The 19,766-nt window shown below is 36.1% G+C and overlaps 1 protein-coding gene across 9 annotated transcripts in view; it reads right to left on the bottom strand.

Annotated features, from left to right (window-relative positions):
- KCNMA1 (potassium calcium-activated channel subfamily M alpha 1) overlaps positions 1-19,766 on the bottom strand; it is a 940,359-nt gene that overhangs the window by 140,765 nt on the left and 779,828 nt on the right. For 5 of the 9 annotated variants that reach the window (XM_053692131.1, XM_053692126.1, XM_053692128.1 and 2 more), the window contains exons 19-20: positions 13,955-14,248; positions 6,193-6,283 (exon numbers count right to left, since the gene is read on the bottom strand). In XM_053692131.1, coding sequence (XP_053548106.1) covers positions 6,193-6,283; positions 13,955-14,248 — 385 coding nt within the window. The remainder of the gene's footprint in view (positions 1-6,192; positions 6,284-13,954; positions 14,249-19,766) is intronic. The other 4 variants (XM_053692132.1, XM_053692133.1, XM_053692129.1 and 1 more) reach the window with 1 other exon arrangement.

Below are 19,766 nucleotides of genomic sequence, written 5' to 3'. Positions count from 1 at the left end.
CATTACTTACTTTAGTATCATTATCAAATCAGAATATTCCTACCAGTGATGCCCACCAGCAATATCAATTATACATGTGTTTAATAAGAGCATACTGTAACCTGAGGCATTGAAAAACATTCTACTCACTCAATTATACTTGAAGATACTGTTTACAAATTAGTATATGTGTGGAAAAGAATTAAATTATTTGTCAAAATCAATATAAGGTACCACACTATATATTATTTATTTAAATGGCCATTATAGTCTCTCTCTCTCTCTCTCTCTCTCTCTCTCTCTCTCTCTCTCTCTATATATATATATATATATATATATATACACACACATACACACACACAGTTGTATGCAAAAGTTTAGGCACCCCTGACAATTTCCATGATTTTCATTAATAAATAATTGGGTGTTTTTATTTGCTTGTCCAAATGTGCGTTTGCATACCTCAAGCGACTCTGTTTATGGCGTGTGTGCAGAAAAGGCGTCTTCCGCATCACTCTCCCATAAAGCTTCTCCTTGTGCAAAGTGCGCTGAATTGTTGAACGATGCACAGTGACACCATCTGCAGCAAGATGATGTTGTAGGTCTTTGGAGCTGTGGGCTGTGGGCTGTTTTTGACTGTTCTCACCATCCTTTGCTTTGCCTCTCTGATATTTTACTTGGTCTGCCACTTCTGGCCTTAACAAGAACTGTGCCTGTGGTCTTCCATTTCCTCACTATGTTCCTCACAGTGAACACTGACAGCTTAAACCTCTGTGATAGCTTTTTTAGCCTTCCCCTAAACCATAAAGTTGAACAATCTTTGTTTTCAGGTCATTTGAGAGTTGTTTTGAGGCCCCCATGTTGCCACTCTTCAGAGGAGAGTCAAAGAGAACAACAACTTGCAATTGGCCACTTTAAATATCTTTTCTCATGATTGGATGCACCAGTCTATGAAATCCAAGGCTTAATGGGCTCACCAAACCTATTGTGTATTCCAATTAATCAGTGCTAGGTAGTTACAGGTATTCAAATCAACAAAAAGACAAGGGTGCCCAAATTTATGCACCTGTCTAATTTCGTTTTGATGCATATTGCACATTTTCTGTTAATCCAATAAACCTCATTTCACTACTGAAATATTACTGTGTCCTTCAGTTATTTGATAGATCAAAATGAAATTGCTGATCCAAACACCCAATTATTTATAAATGAAAATCATGGAAGTTGTCAGGGGTGCCTAAACTTTTGCATACAACTTAATATATAAAATGATATATATATAATTAGTAAGAGCATGTCATTTCATCACTAGCAAAGCTGCAATGCTATGTGTCAATTCCCTGAATGCTGGGTCATGTGACTGACTCTACTGATTGGATCAGCAGCAGTTTCTGCTCAGCACCAGCAGTGCTGTGCAGCTCCCAAGTGATGATGTTGGAGTTAAACACGTAGCATTGCACGTGCTCTAACAAATTAGAGCATTTAATTTTATCACTATAATGAACTTTTAATGGATATTATGAACACTTGTTTTGCATTTGGATCACTTTTTACATTATGGAATTACCCTATACATAATCATTGTCATTGGTTGCTTGTGCTAAGATTGCATGAATACTTGTTTCCACTCTTCGCAGAACACATCATTACTACTCATCATACTTGTATTCTTCCTTGTATATCTGCATCTCTCTTTAAAACCATCTCTCATTTTAACCCATTACAGAAGCCTGTTCGTAAAGCTCTGCATCTTTATACTGGGTGCGGCCATCTTGTTTCACTATGTGATAGAAGCAGTGAGCTTTCACAGATTGATGATGCTACTGTTTTTTGACAGCTATACCTTGCACTTTGGGTTTGCTTACACAACAGAAAACAGATGCTTTACATATTTGCAGTTTTTTTACACAGTTTAAAAGTTACAGTGGGTATTGGAAAGAATCACCCCCCTTACATTTTGTTACTTTGCAGTCTGAAATGAAGACAGACACAGTTTTTGTTTATCCAGTTGTAATTACTCAGTGCAACATATAACATCCAAGTGAAAGATACAACACCAACATGTTAGGCAAAAATAAAAACAATTTATAAACAGAATCACTAAGTTGCAAAAAGGATCACCCACTCTTAAAATTAATTGTAAACTCAATCAGGTGTAGCTAATCACCTTCTCAACGGCCCACACAAAGAGATTTGACCTTCAACTGTGATCAGTTGTGGGCATATTGATTAGCTCAACATTAAAAGAGCTTTTCCTGGAGCACCCCTGGTAGTGCAACTGCAGCAAACAATCAGCTATGGGTGGCAAGGCACTGTCAAAAGATCTCTGGGATAATGTTGTGGACAGGACAAGTCAGGAGATGGATACAAGAAAATATCAAAGGCTTTATCAATGCCTAGAAGCACAGTGAAGTCTATTATTAGGAAGTGGAAGGTATTTGGTACAACACATACCCTCTCTGGATCAGGACATTGCTCCAAACTGGATGAAAGAGCCAGGAGGAAACTGGTCAAAGAGGCTACCAAGAGGCCCACAGCAATTTTGAAGCAGTTGCAGGAATTTATGACAAAGAGTGGTTGTGTGCCTGTGACAACAATATCACAAATCTCCACAAATGTGGTTTGTATGGGAGGGTTGCAAGAAAAAAGCCACTCCTCAAGAAAGGCCACATGCAGTCACGACTGAGCTTTGTCATAACACACCTAGGAGAGTCTGAGGCCACATAGCAAAAAAGGTGTTTTGGTCAGATGAGACTAAAACTGAATTCATTGGCCTCAACACCAAATGATATGTCTGGAGGAAATCCAATACAGCTCACCATCCAAATAACATCATACCTACAGTAAAGCCTGTAGGTGGTATCAACCTGTTATGGGGGTGTTTCTCAGCAGCAGGCACTGGAGCACTTGTCAGGATAGAAGAAATAATGTATGGGATAAAATACTGTCAAATTCTTGAGGAAAATCTGCTGCCCTCTGCCAGGAAGTTGTCAATGGGAAGAAGGTTTACCATCCAACATGACAATGACCCAAAGTACACAGCTAAAATGACCACACAGTGATTGAAGGAGAAAAAGGTAAATGTCCTTGCATGGCCTAGTCAGAGCCCAGACTTAAACCCCATTGAATATCTGTGGCATGACTTGAAGACTGCAGTCCACAAACGATCACCATCAAATGTAACGGAACTGGAGCTTTTCTGCAAAGAAGAGTGGGCAAATATTGCACAGTCTAGATGTGCACAGTTAGTAGAGACCTATCCCAATAGACTAAAGACTGTAATTAAAGCAAAAGGTGGTTCAACAAAATACTGACACAAGGGCATGATCCTTTTTGCAACTCTGTGATTCTGTTTTTGAATTGTCTTTATTTTTGTCTGACATGTTGGTGTTTTATCTTTCACTTGGATGTTATAAGTTGCACTGAGTAATTACAGCTGGATAAACAAAATATGTGTCTGTCTTTATTTCAGGCTGTAAAGCAACAAAATGTGATTATTTTTAAGGGCGGTGATTCTTTTCAATACCAACTGTACATAACAAATAAAAAAAGGACTCAGGAATAATAAACAACAATGTACCGACTGAAAAAATGTGCAGGTCCTGTTCTGTATTTTGCTCTCCAAACTGAAGAGAACAATAAAGCTTGTCAAGAAAATATCACTGATCTGTGAATGCCCAACCCGTCTGTCACAGTGTGTGAGGAACTGAAATTCCAAGATGGCGGCACCCAGAGTGAAGATGCAGAGCTTCACTAACCAGCATTTGTAAAGAGTTAAAATGAGAGAACGACTTTAAAGAGAGCTGGATGCACAAGAGGGAAAAAATAACATGGTCAGTAGTATCTGGGCTACGGTAGTTATACTTAGCAGTTTAATATCCCTTTAATGTAGTGAAAGCAAACACAAATCAAATATACATTGAATATTGCAAATTTGTTCAAATTTATTTTGAACATCACAGGAGTATATTTTTTTCGAATTATTCAAAAAAATATAAATCCTTTTAGAATTATAGATTTATCATCAATATTTAATAATATCCAAAGATGCCAACCAATAAAAAACAACTTACAAAGATCGAAACATTAAAATTCTACTCACAATGCTAAATAAATTAAACCCAGATATAACTATGCTATCAAATTATTATTTTTTTATACGTTTAAAAACACCTAGATTAATGGGAACTTGATGCTTTTGCAAAACAATTTTGTGCGTCATTGATCAAAAACCTAATTTAAAATAATTTGGATAATTTACATGTTCCTTGCAACAATCTAGCCTGCCTGTGAAACAGCAAACCTGTCCCCTTGGGTTTTTTTAATTGCTTTTAATCTGTCACGCAATAAGAAATTGCTTCACTTTTCTCAAAGTTCTGTACCGCAGAGTCCTGAAGACGCGTTTGAACAAACTCAGGTAGCACATGAAATATTGCAGCTTTTTATTATTTTCTTATCAATCACACAGTAAAACACTTTGCAAAAAGCCCTCTATTCATTATTACTGTTATTTTTGTAGAGCAGATAAAATATTTCTTTAAATAGTCTCACAGATACATATTTAAGATGGATTCCACACATTGGCTTCATTCTTTATTCGTTTAGTTCCAAGACAATGCAATTTTTTTTTTAAATTAGTCTAAAGCTAAATGGTCCCAATCTGCAAAAATATTACTAAGCTAAATTTACATATACATAGCATTAAAGGGGTGTGAAAGTCAAAATTTTATATTTACAAAAGTTAGCACGCCTGGAGATCTGAAGTATTAGGGCTAAATATATATATATACCGGTATATTTTAATTTAAAACATAATTTTAAGCTTTGTAAAGAACACATTTTTTTCCTTTCATTTTAGTGAACCTTCGGCTTAGCACCCCCCCAGGTTATCGCTTAAGCAAAAGCCAGACCTGAGTTTTGCAGTGTGCCCCGAGGAAGTCTATTAGGTGAGGGATTTGGCACAGACGCGCTACCCAACCTCCAGTTGTTAGCTTGCCCAAGGCATTCGCTCAAGTGCTATCATTTTATTTTAAACTTGTAATATGGAAGTAAACATGGCAGCCGTATGGATTGCGCTTTAGTGATGTTAATGCACCATAGTGCTACCATTTTTACACTCCACTTGTACTCTAGGCAATGATGCATAAGTCATGTGACTGCTCTTCAGACTGCCTCAGTATGCTATCATGGAAAAAAACTAAAGAGGTACATTTGTTAAATTAGAGATTTTTCTTTTTTTTCAAATGTACACTCTGAATCATGAAAATATAATTTGACATATGTGTCCCTTTATATATTAATGTAATTACATAGTTCTTATTCAATGGTGCTAAATTCAACTCTCAAGTTTTCCATTTTAATGAACTCTTTTCATGATAGGTAAAATAAATCTGTTGGCGCTCTACAAATAACTGATAATAATAATAAAGGGCCGATAAGTTTTGCTAATGACAATCAATATCAGGCGGCTTTTAAATCAACCTACAGCATCTTACCCCACAAATTCAAACCAAGCCTGGTAAGGAATCACAAATTGCCTGTACAGCTTTCAGCAACATCTCATTGCAAGTCATCACCAGAGTTCTTATTGTAACACGACTTAAGGAGAGCTTATGCTATATAAACTAGTTTCATAAAATGCATAACAAATAACATACATAGTAACACAGTAGATGAGGTTGAAAGAAGACATTGAGTTCAACCTATACGGATCCTTCTTGATTTGCAACAAAGAAGACGCCAATGTGGTTTCAGTCTGGACAGAAGAGGGCTCTGTCTAGAGCGTGCCACTGACTGCGCATGCACAAAAAAGGTCTAGTAACATTACTGGCGTGTTTTGCGAGTGCCAAGCTATGTTGCCTGTCTATAGACTTTCATACATGGCTCCAGCAACATAGTAGATGAGGTTGAAAGAAGACAGAAGTCCATCAAGTTCTACCTATACAGATCCTACTTGATTAATAATAAAGACGCTGCCAACTGAACTTACATTAATACAATAACACAATCAATCATATTCCTGCATTCTGTTTTAGCCAGAAATATATCTTAGCCATTTTCACATTTATCTAAAGTACTGACATTCACCACCTCTTTAGGCAATAAGTTCCACAATTTTACTGCTCTTACAGTGAAAAAAAAATCTAAAATAAGATAATTTTCCGTATTTGTACATTTCTGTATACCAGTGTTTATATACAATGTGTAACATACCTAATATTTGGTGAGGAGTTTGGTGAATGTCTCATGCCTCCGTTCCGTTGCTTCTTTTTTGGTGACAATGCAGATGGTTGCTCATCTTCAACTGCAAACACAGGCAAAGTGGTCAGGTGAGGGAGAGTGTAGAGGGCTGTAGACAGAACACAACGAGAAACTAGCAGAAGAGGAACATAGTGAAGGAAAACAGACAAAACACTTAACAAGCCAGTCACTCAGAGCTCCACCAACATCATCACCACTAGCCTACAACATTAATGACAGATGCTGTTAGCTGTAAGGACACAAAGCACATTGAGATGCAAAAGCTTGTACTGATTCTATCCATGATGTGCCATGTGCTTTGTATTAATCTGCTTTATTCACAATTCATGCAAATGAAACTCTCCCTCTTGCGCTAAAGGATTTCTGTTATCTGGAGAACCACATAAGCTGCCATAGAATCTTTAAATATGAAAAGAAAAACAGGGTGAGCCCAACTCTGCAAAACTAACAAAACTAGGGAAAGTAGATAACTGGTAGAACCAGTAAACCCAATAACGTTTCACATCTAAACAAATCACCCTCAATAATGGATCAAACAACTCAATCCAGGAACTAAGTTCTAAAACTATCCTGCAATGTGGGTATTAATACGGTTTGGGGCTTATTGTCTCAATGATACAAAGATGTAAATATGAACATTTGTGGATGAATGTTTATTTCTGGGTATCGAGATCACCAAGAGCATAGTTCCATGAACAGATCTGCTCACTGTATCACCCTCAAGAGATCAAGGCTAACTACTAGATCTAAGCTCATTCAAAAATAACCAAATTACATTAAGCATATTGTTATCATTAATTTCACCCATGCTTGCTGAGCTACTCCTAGTGTTATGAACCTATAAAAAAAAAACTATCACCGTGTCAAAGAATCTAGAGGAGCCTTTTCAAATTTTACATATTTGCATATTAGAGAAAAGATCCCAAAATAATCCTAAAAAACGCATTGGTCCTTATCATCTAACATACGACTCCATTAATTGGCTTTTGATGCAATTATGACGTATGTCTATAATGGACATTGATCTTATTCAACCTAATTGTATCTGTAGACATTTAAAGCTATTGCTGTTTTGCATATCATTTACAGGCCTCGTTAAAAATTCAGTTAAAATATTAATGGACGGATTACTTCCAGTTGACTTGAGAAAATAGAAAATACAAGTAAAAAAAAGATTGGTTTTCTAATCAACAAAGTCAGATGAGAATTATTTATGTTTATGCAACAAAGTCAAATAATGTAAATAAAATATCCTCAAACAGTTTTGTGCTAATATTCCTGTTTCTGACGTCTATAGGGATCTGGAAAGACAACATTCCAACAACTATCCCTTGCTATAAAAAACAAAAAACTAAAAAAATATAAAGAAATAAATGTATTTGTTCTTTTACAAATTGGAAGCTACTACAAGTGGTTGCATTGCAGTATTTTAGGCAGGTTAATATCGCATAACAAACTTTCACAACACTCAGCCTTCTGCAGGTAATTTATCTAAGCCCCTAATCAGGGTTTAGCAAAATCAGCATCCTTTTGGTTACAGGAGTGCAATTAGTCCAATTAAAGCATCATAAGACTGTGTAAGTGCCGCAGGAAACATTTAGCTGCAACATGAGGTAGAATAACTTAGCTACAAAAAAAGGTCTTGTCTTCCTTAAAGACAAAATATAACAGAACATATAGCACTGAAATATATACAAATAATATAATTTTATTTTCCTTCCACTGAATTTGGTTTCTCATCCTTGTCTGGAACTGTTGATACTGGTTGCCATCTCTTAAGAAATGCAGTGACTTCACAGCTAAGCTTAAAGGGACACTGTACCCAAATTTTTTCTTTCGTAATTCAGATTGTGCATGACATTTTAAGCAACTTTCTAATTTACTCCTTTTATCAAATTTTCTTGATTCTCTTGGTATCTTTATTTGAAATGCAAATATGTAAGTTTAGATGCCGGCCCATTTTTGGTGAACAACCTGGGTTGTCCTTGCTGATTGGTGGATACATTCATTCACCAATAAAAAAGTGCTGTCCAGAGTACTAAACCCAAAACAAGCTTAGATGCCTTCTTTTTCAAATAAAGATAGCAAGAGAACGAAGAAAAATTGATAATAGGAGTAAATTAAAAAGTTGCTTAAAATTGCATGTTCATTCTGAATTACAAAAGAAAAATTTTGGGTACAATGTCCCTTTAAAGGGATACAAAACCCAATTTATTTCTTTCATGGTTCAGATAGAGCATGCAATTTTAAGCAACTTTCTAATCTACTCCTATTATTAAATTTTCTTCGTTCTCTTGCTATCTTTTATTTAAAAAGCAGGAATTTAAAGCTTAGGAATCAGTCAATTTTAAGTTCAGCACCCTGGATAGCACTTGCCTATTGGTGGCTACATTTAGCCACCAGTCAACAAGCGCAACCAAGTTGCCTAACCAAAATTGGTCGTCTCTAAAGCTTTACATTCCTGCTCTTCAAATAAAGATACCAAGAGAACAAAGAAAAATTGATACAGGAGTAAATTAGAAAGTTGTTTAAAATTGCATGCTCTATTAGGGTCGTCTCTAAAGCTTTACATTCCTGCTCTTCAAATAAAGATACCAGGAGAACAAAGAAAAATTGATACAGGAGTAAATTAGAAAGTTGTTTAAAATTGCATGCTCTATCTGAATCATAAAAGAAAAAAAATCTGGGTTTAGTGTCTCTTTAAATTCTGTTTGCCCAATAGAAGTACTGATTATGATTAACAGCCACATTTTAAATACCTGTCAACTAATAAGCTGTCAAACTGCATCTAGAGTAAATACTGAGCTTTAAAAACTCAGGAAATTGATAGTCCAATAATTGAATTTAAGAATGCAAAGAAATACATGTAAATAACTGTGTATTTCATTTATCACATGCGTTTCTGAATACAACAGCTTCTTGACAATTTACTCTTTTTCCCATAAGCCCCAGAGCAGCTGGCTCATTTTACCGATCACCATATTCACTTTGTTCATTGCTAGATGTTATTGAAGCACAAACTCCCATGCAATAAAATGAGAGTTAATAATAACGTGTTAAGAAATTCATAGCTTGGCTAAAATGATGTAGTAGTATCTACACAGCTCTAAATCCACTTCCCCTAATGAAATCCCATAATGATGATGCATGGGACATTACACCAGGGCTGAATATCAGTTAATAGTAAAGGAGAAAAAAAATACAAACTTTGATTCTTTAGAGCATGTCATTTTTTCATCTATGTCCCTTGCTTACCGTGTGTTTATGCCCTATAAAGCATTAAACATATGGCTAAAGTCCTGCTCGGAAACAACAACAGATTGCATCCCCTGAGCAGGACCTGGGCATTGATTGGTTGCTACATGTGTATGCTTCTCCTAATTGGCTAATCTGTCTTTCCTGTTTAGAAACTGCAATTTGTTGCAACTCTCAAGCAAAATTTTAATTTTGTGTTTAAACTCTCTGCAAGGGTTTAAACCGAACGCAAGCAAGGGACACTAATATAAACATGATACAATAAACCAGAGTTTGTACTTTCTCATTAGAATGTCTATTTAAGGATTAGATATAGGTGGGGTTATGGCGCTTGTATCTATATGCAGATGTCTTTAATAAAGAGTTAGTTTCAATCTTCAGAAAAGCCATACACGGTCAGTAATGTCATTATCACACCCTCTGGAATACTCTTTAGGCCACTAGGAATGATGCCATCTCTGCTGTGGTTTGAGGTACGTATTAAAGTGTTGTTCATTTTGCACCTTACGATAAAGTCCGTTTATTTTGATGATGTTACCTGACTATAAGTCATATTGTAGCAAATCATTTGCATAGCGTCTTTTAAAATAAGTTGTGATGCCCATTAAATCCCTCAAATGACTAATTTATCAAAGTGTACTTAATAAAACTGGATGAAGTGAGACAACTGAACTCTGACGAAAATGCTCTGTGCGGATAAAAAAACAGTCAAACCAACGTGCAGTGCTGCTTTATTTATGTGAATAATACAGGTTTGCTGAAACCACTTGAGGGAAAGCTTACAGCTCCTGTTTGATTTTCAGGTATGTTACTAGGACACAATGATTCCAGTACAAACCACGTTATGGGCTAGATTACAAGTGGAGCACAAAAATGCAAGTTATAATGTGTGTTAGCATTGCTAGAGTGTAATTCATAACCACTAACACATTTGCACTCAAATTGCAAATCTAAATAATTTAATTTAATTATTTAACACCCGCGAATTGGATAGTGCAGGTGTATTATTTTTCTCATATTATAAACTTCTTTGGGAGGGGGGAGACAATAAATATCATGTCTGATATTGCTTCAGGGCCAAGCTGATGGTGCAAAAACAATAACTTAGTTCTGTACTATACAATTTTAATGAAAGCTGAACATTATAGGCTTTAAACATACATACACACCTATATATACACAAATGCACGTTTGACCCCTACCCAGTTCCAACCTTTGTTATGTACCAAAATTCTTTAATTCTGCCCTCTTTTATGATTAAAACTTTGTTTTCAATGTTTTAAATTTTAATTCAAATTTAATCACGTAGTTTCATAGCATTTTATGTGCTTTGCAATGCAAACTAGAAAGCGGTAATCCTTTACTAAAAGTTTCAAAAAGCGCTAAATGTAAAAGTGGTATTTTGTACTTAGCACAAATGCCAGGTTTAAATGATCACTTCTAGTAATAGTAATACTGTTCTGCGTTATTCATTAAAGGTTTAGAGTGCAGTGACTTTTTTTGGGTCAAGTTAAGATTAGTTGGTTAAAATATTTAATCAATCACTTGTTATACCTAATTGTGCATTATTGTTTGCGCAGGGCTGAGCGCAAGATAATGTTCCATATGCAATCGAATGAGCTCCACTTGTAATATAGAGTACCATAGCAGATTTCCAGTCAAACCAAATAATATATTTTATTATTTTTTTTGTCACTGAGGGTTCAGCTAAGTCTCTTATTTAGCATTATATAAAAAAATAATAATATTCATCCAGTAACTACCAAAAATTGCAAAATTGCATCTTATATTATTTGAAATATTGTTCTTTTTTAAATTCAACTTTCATGATCCTTAAGTCAATTTCACTTTAGTTTAATTTTATATAAGTTTTCCAATTAAATTTACTTTAGTCTTTTTTTTTTAATTGTTATTGTGACTAAGAATATTTGTGTAGTTGTGAATAGATTTATTTTTATGTTTTTTTAATGAATTCTAGAAGTTAAAAGCCTTTATAGATTGTATTTTTGTAATGTACTCTGTGATATACAGTAACAAGAAGGGACATTTCATCAAATGGATCTAAGACACATATCTGCTGAGAGAGGCAAATGTATCATGGCCACAAGCTCTTCCATCATTTAGGAGGATGATTCATTTAGATCATGAATATGTCCTACAACGCATATTACTAATAACTAGCAAGAAGCTGTAGCTTTGTAAGATACCTGTACTATTTTTTAACTACGTAGGGCAGATGTGGTAGTTTTGGAATTAGGTACTTGGTTCAGTATCAGTAAGTGTCAATCATGTCTACACAATGCAGCACAAACTTCATTTGTCTATCAACTCATCCAGTTACAAGCACTATTTATTCAAGAGTTGCATTCCCACTAAATCTTCATGTTGCATTATATGCAATCTTAAATGGAAACTGAACCCAATTTTAAAATTTACTCCTATTACCAATGTTTCTTCGTTCTCTTGGTATCTTTATTTGAAAAAGCAGCAATGTAAACTTAGGAGCCGGCCTACCTTTGGTACAGCACCTGGGTAGCGCTTGTTGATTGGTGGCTAAATGTAGCCACCAATTAGCAAGTGGAATCCAGGGATTCTGAACCAAAAATGGGCTGGCTTATATGCTGACATTCCAGCTTATTTAAATAAAGATACCAAGAGAATGAAGAAAAAATGATAATAGGAGTAAATTAGAAAGTTGCTTAAAATTTCTGCTCTATCTGAATCATGAAAGAAAAAAATTGGGTTCAGTTTCCCTTTAACAATGACAGCACACGTGCCTTATTTCTTCCCTCTGGTTGTCTCTTGCCTACTTCCTCTCCCTTTAAATATTCTCTGAGGATTGATTGCATGTTGTAGGGTTTTAAACAGTTCCAACTTGCTTTATATTTGTGATGTATTGTCCATAGCCTCAGGGCTGATTTCAAGCATATCACAAGAAAAGGATCTAATAAGATATTAAATGGCAAAAGAAAAGGTCATCACTAATCCCAAGAAAAATTGACATATTTACTGTACTCTTTGTAAAATCAAACCTCTCATTATTCTAATAAAATGTGAGATATCTATACTTCTTTTGTAGCTACTCTAAAGTATGTAATATTAAAGCCTGTTCAGAGCAAATTAATACGTCAGAATGCTCAAGAGAATTAAAGAGAAATGTCAGTTGCATTACCATATCCTGATATGTTAACAGGAAGGTCTATATGAGGTATGCGCTACCGACACATTCTTTCTCTAAGTCTATATAACTTCTCTTAATTCATTCTATCATACTATGTGAAATGTTATAATATATAATATTTAAGGGGCATAAATTATCCTATCCAAAGTAAAAAGAATGGCAATGTAAGTATTTTTTAAACTTAAAAACTGCCATTTTTTTAATGACTATTATGTTGAACACAAAAAATTTTAGCTTAAAAAATGCCACTTTTTTTTAAATAAAAATAACTATTATGTTGAACAAGGACTTTGTTACCCCTTTAATTAACTAAACTGGGCCCTTTTTATAGATAACTAATTTAAAATCTTTCTACATAACAAAATTAAATTTTTACCTTGCACACACATATTTTTATTGGGGTGGGGAATAAGAACACAGCCATTCCTCAGATAGTTTTGATTTTGTATTGATTTTGTCTGAGGAAAAATTCCATATATGACACCTCAAAGGGTTCTGCTAAATATATTTTTTAGTACTTTGGATAAAGACCAATTAAATACCTACTATATTTGGACTATGGACTATATTTGAGAGAGTACCGCAAAACAAATATAATGTTCAATGTTTTAATTTTCACAGTTTTTGGGACCAATTTTGATTATAGCAACAATAACCACTATTCCATTAGGAAATAATCCCTCTTTTAAGAAATCAATTGACAGGAGAATTGAAACAGCCCTTAGGATATTAAAATCAGTCATCTGGGGTCTTCTATCTATCCTGATTCCGCTTACCTTTTTCTTATAGGTAGTATTGAGATTCAGGAACAAGTAAAATAATTCATAAGATGGGAACCACTAAATATTTTACATCAAGGATGTGAAAAAATGAGACTACAAACCATTCTTAAGAATATCCATAGGCAAATAACAATATTTCATTTGTTCAGTTACTTACACAGATCTAAAATAATTTGCTCTTAGCTTTTAAACATCTAAACTAAATTAAAATAATAATAATTATCCTTTGAGCTCTGGTTATGTGTGTTTGCAAAGTAAAGTAAAAATTGTTCTTTAATTTTAATTAATTACTGCTGCTAACACTTCCACTGTCTGTTTTGTATGTATAGCTTATTTCTGCAATTTTTTTCTCTAACATCTATAAATTTCAATTCATTAGTCATTTATAAAATCATATAAAATCTATAGACAACCAGTTGCCACAGCAGAAGGCATCATTGCACCAGGAGTAAAGAGTGCAGAGATGAATGCAGTACACCCATTCAGGGCTACCTACATAACTCCTGGATGAACTCAGGCTTCTTAGGGTGGTAGCTGTATTTGCCAGGCAGACTTAGTGCCCGCTGCAACCTGAGGCTGGCAGAACACCTTGTGTCCGAGGTGCCCAGAAACGGCAAGGGCAGCAGGGAAGGATTGCTGGGTATGAACAGACTTCCTTTACGATTGTTTACAAGTGGAATTGACTCCAGGCGCTCTGGGTGGAGTTTAGAGCTTGGAACAGAGTTAGCTGTGGTAGTCTGGGGCTGAAGGGACAATCTTTTGACTTTTAATCTAATTTCTTCCCTTGTGGCTGAAGAGTGGAAAAAAAAGAATAGCAACAATAAGAAAAATCAGAGAAAAAAACCAACCAACTGGACAACCAGTGGGATTTAAGCCTATTTGTGAGACATAACTGAAAATAAAGCAGATTCTAGAGTATAACTAAGCCATAATAATGGAGGTATCAGATGATGATCACACATGAAGTCACACCAATGACCCCCACTACATATAAGCAAGTCTAAAATAATAAAATAGTTTCAAACATTGTAAGTTATTTTACATTAAAGGGGTGCACAACTGTAGTTCAGTAGTGCTGGTTACTAGAACTGCCTTTTAAATCCTCATTAATGTGTACACTACATTTGTATATAATTATCTACGTATATGCTTACACATCACACAAATCTATCTATCTCACTATCTATCTATCTCTATCTATCATCTATCTATCTCACTATCTCTCTTTCTCATTATCTATCTATCTATCTCTATCTATTTAGCTCTATCTGTTTATCTATCAATCTACCTACTTATCTATTATCTAGCTATCTATCTGCGTATCTAACAATGTACCTACTCATCTATCTATCTATCTATCTATCTATCTATCTATCTATCTATCTATCTATCTATCTCTATCTATCTCTCTGTCTGTTTATCTATCAATCTACCTACTCATCTATCTATCGATCTATCATCTGTCTATCTGTTTATCTATCAATCTACCTACTCATCAATCTACCTACTCATCTATCTATCGATCTATCATCTGTCTATCTGTTTATCTATCAATCTACCTACTCATCTATATATCTATCTATCTATCTATCTATCTATCTATCTATCTAACAACAATATATGATGTCATTTAGTCAATATTTACATGTCATAATACAGGTTATAGCTGCAACCTAAAGGTAGTTTTCTTGCAAACATAGTACCATCAGAAAGATAGTACAGTACTGTAACCAGAAATATAATAGTTATTGTTTTTAATAAATAAAGACTGGCATTTGCATTTTAGAACTAAAAAAACTCCCAAAAACAAACCAAAGATGCAGGCAGAGAAGATTGTGACTTACTGGTTTGGAAAAATTTTAATTTTTAATATTTCTATTTTAAAAAAAAAATATGAGTGAAAGAGACATATTTTTAAATAATTATGGCTTCTGGATTTTGGGATTTGTTTGTGTGTATGTGCAAGTATATATATATATATATATATATATATATATATATATATATATATATATATATATATATGTGTGTATACTGTATATATATATATATGTGTGTGTGTGTGTATATACTGTATATATATATACACACACACACACATCATGCAGTCTTATTATAAGCTGTGTTAGCTAGCTCATCATTTTTTGCACACTAGAGAGGTTAGAATGTGGACCCTATAGACTTTTTTTTTACAAACCCCATTTATTTCAATTAGATGTGTTGACACCTATGAATGATTTCATCACTTACTGTGAACTTAGGGAATACTTTAGGACTGCTGATTGCCTGGACATGCCCCTAACGAATATTTAATGCTACATAGATATCCACCTCTACAAACATAAAGCATAGGCCATTAATGAATAAGGGGTCTATTTAAACCATTATAAAATCTGTGCCATTTGGTTGTCACAGGCTTCACTGAGTTTTCAAATGCAAGGCTGTTTTTGTAAGGTTTTTAAACGTTTTCTTTCTAATTTGCTCGCCAAAATTTTGTTTTGCGTTCAGATGCCTTACCTAAGATATTCTTTCTATCAAAAATATTTTAGCACATTTCTTTTAGTACTTGAGTTTCTAATTCAACAGTCTTTCCCACATAAAAAAAGCACATTTTGTTTTGTTTTGAAATGCAAGTTGCTGTTTTTTTTTTTTCTAACTGTTTATTATTTTCATGAATGCCAATTTCATGTGCTGTAATTAAACAACATTGTTGCCTGGTTAGATAAAAGCAGGGACATCAGTATGTTCATTTATAATTGTGATTAAGTGTTTGGATGTTTGAAAATGTTAATTAAAAAATTAGACAAATTAAAACAAAATTGTTAATTGAACATGTTGTGAGCTGACATTTCAAAAGTGGAAAACCCTCACTCAAACTTAGTAGGAAGTCATTATAAATATTAATTATTGGAATCCCTGTGAATAGTCTGTTTCTTATGATTTTTTGTGTGTTTATTGGAGCTGCTTAAAGGGATATGAAACCCCCCAAAAATGATTTTGTGCTCCTGACATAGCATACAATTTTAAAAACTTGTTTCATGGGGGGCGGAGCCTACTCTCAAAGCGGCAAGATGTGTCTTAGTGAAGCTCTCTGAGATCAAGAGGACTTTTTATAGATTACTCACAGCAAATTTGCTAAACATCACACTAATTTGACACTTTGGACTTCTATATTGCTTGAGTCTGGATTGCATAGAAGAGTGGATAATTTGACTATGTTTTGACCTATGTTCTTTGAGACAGCTGCGTGTCGAACCTCCCCACAGGCCTAGAAGCCATTTTGCAAGCCATTAGGATTATTTTGTGAGATACTCACACACGCTAAGCTTCGTGGGACGCAGGTCTGGGGCTGCCGCACATTAACCCCCCCCCATTGCCGGGGTCATGGTTTCCTATAGAAATAGGAAGAATTTGCAAAGCATGGAGATGCATATCTTACAACTGTTTGAAGAGCTACTAGCAACTCATCTAACTCGCATAGAGGAGGAAATATGCAGTACAACTCAATGTGCCTATGAGTCGCAATCAGTTATGGTATATAATGCTGAGGTCCGACCGTTATTAGCAGATCAGGAGCCGCACTTACCATACATGCCGACAGAGCCTGAACGCCGGATCGATCTGGCACACGTTTCTGGGGCTGACACCTCTGCGGTGGGCCTGCTGGGGTCCGGATCCATCCCGGAGGCTTTTGCCACAGGTGTGGGCGGGAGAATCTGCAGCGATTCAGTGGATATGAATCTAGATCCCCAACCTGGGGAATCCAGCTACCGAGGGACTGACCTGGCAAAGGGATCACAATGCGACGCTAGTCACCCTTACAGAGAGTGGGGAGGTAGATCTAAGCAGCGCAACTATACTTCTCAGCAGTACCTAGATGAAATGATCGTTCCTGTACCCGCTGCTGAGGCTCACAGTTCTCGGATCCCGCAATCAATCCTGGCTACATTTTTTCCCTCAGACAAGCTGCAACTACATATAGGGGCTTACCAGAAGGGAGAAAGTCCCCTCCCGAAGGAGTTACCTCATATCCTCACCCAGCGGTATCCCAAAGGCCGATTTGCAGCAGAGTTATCGGTGTGGGGCTGCCAGGGGGTCCCTCCCGTACAGTTGAACATGCAGATGAGGCAGGATCCCAAGGGACAGTTCGTTGCCACGCTCCCATACAGCCTTACTGCTTTGATAGAACAGGAGTTGAGCGGAGGGGCTTTTGCTAGAGGCATGGCAGAAGACATCTCAGGCAGGCTTTTTGACCCCGGTGGCTAGGTCTGGTCCGAGCCGCGGCGCACCTAAGCCACAGTCTACAGCTGTCTTCCGCCTATACGGCTTAGGTCCTGCAGCACTCTGGTCACTGGACTCTTAATGGTATAAGAATAGTGACATGATATGGACAGTGGGGATGACTGCAGACTGTTGCGGTACTTCTACACCGTGTAGCAGTGAACTCTCTATGTTTTCCATCAACATGTGTAACTGTTCCATCCTTGAGGCTTTGTCATGATTCCATGGCCATTATTTGATATACCTAAAAGCCGGAAAGTAAGCTCAACAATATTATCTTCACCCCCACCCCACATATAGACTAGAATATATTTATTGCTATATTAGGTTTATTGCCAGTCGCAGATAATGACTATTGCTGTTATTTGCAGATAGATGCCGTAGTAGTATTAAACCCAAACCTGTTCACTCCCCTCCCTATTATGCCCTATTACCTAGAACCAAGAGATCATATGTGCTCAATTGTAGGGGATTTAATAATAGTCTCTAGGGCGATTCAAGTTTTATAATGCTCTCTCTTGCTTTGTTTCTTGTTCTGTTTTTTTTTCCCTTTGTTTCCATGTTTGGTCCAAAAGTGACCGTGTTTTACAGTTAAGCACCTCCATAAATCATTTAATTTAAATGGGTCCATGAGAGGCCTGTTGAAACATTAGAGGTGCGTTTCCATTATATTTAATAGTAAAATGAGGTTCCATTTCACTAGTCTGACAGTAACGTGCAGAATGGATTGGTACTCTGTATGTTGACAACCCTGTATTATGTTTTTTTTTTTTTTTTGTTTTTCTCTTATTTCCTTTCAGGTCTGAATATAATAACTAAACCAATTCAAGATGTACCTAATGTAGTCACCACTGAACTTTTGACTGTTGTTATTTATATGATTAATCTCAATAAAAATTATTAAATAAAAAAAAAAAAACTTGTTTCATACCCATGATATTCTGTGTTGAAGAGATATCTAGGTAGGCATCTGGAGCACTACATGTCAGGATATAGTGCTGCCCTCTAGTGTCTTGTAAATGGATAAGATCCTTGCAAAACTGCTGCCATATAGTGATCCAGAAATGGTTTAGTCTCCTAAGCATATGTCCCTGCATTTCAACAAATGATACCAAGAGAATGAAGACAAAATCATAATAGAAGTAAGAAAGCTGTTTAAAATTGCATGCTCTATCTGAATATCTTTAGGGGAAATAAAGCCACACACCACACAAATGGAATTTGACATTGTCATGCCACTTTTTTAGATAGATTTTAACAGGTGAGAAAACCTTAACCCTTTAACGACCAATGACGTACAGGGTACGTCCTACAAAAAAACGGTTGTTAACGACCAAGGACGTGCCCTGTACGTCGTTAGTGTTTTAAAGCCGTGGAAGCGATCCTGATCGCTTCCAGCCGCTTTCATGTTATTGCAGTGATGCCTTGATATTGAGGCATCCTGCAATAACATTTTTTAACTCTGTGGCCCTCTCTGCATCGGACATTGATGGCCACAATCATTGGTGGGTCGGCCATCGATGAGGGAAGTGTTTCGGAGGGGGACGGGGTAACGTGCGGGGGCGCACGCACGGGGGGCGGGCGCGAGCATGGGGGCGGGTGGGAACACTACACTATGGCACAATTTCATTTTGCGTAAGATAAGGTGAGAGAGAGGAGGGGGGATTTTTATCTAAGGGATCTGGGAGGGGGTGGGGGGTTGGTTATTGAAGGGGGGCAGCTACACTACAGAAAACTATTTACAAATTATTATTATTTTTTTTTATGGCAAACTGGGTACTGGCAGACAGCTGCCAGTACCCAAGATGGCGCTCAATAAGGTAGAGGGGAGGGTTAGAGAGCTGTTTGGGGGGGGGATCAGGGAGGTTGGGGGCTAAGGGGGGATCCTACACAGCAGAATATGTTTTTTTGTTGTTGTTTTTTTAAACAACAAAAAAATATTTTATTTTAGTACTGGCAGACTTTCTGTCAGTACTTAAAGGGACACTGAACCCAAATTTTTTCTTTCGTGATTCAGATAGAGCATG

This window comes from Bombina bombina, chromosome 9, assembly GCF_027579735.1.
Source record: "Bombina bombina isolate aBomBom1 chromosome 9, aBomBom1.pri, whole genome shotgun sequence".
In the NCBI taxonomy this organism is placed as follows: domain Eukaryota; kingdom Metazoa; phylum Chordata; class Amphibia; order Anura; family Bombinatoridae; genus Bombina; species Bombina bombina.
The sequence above is the reverse complement of the archived record's forward strand: the minus strand, read 5'-3'. Positions and strand labels throughout refer to the sequence as shown.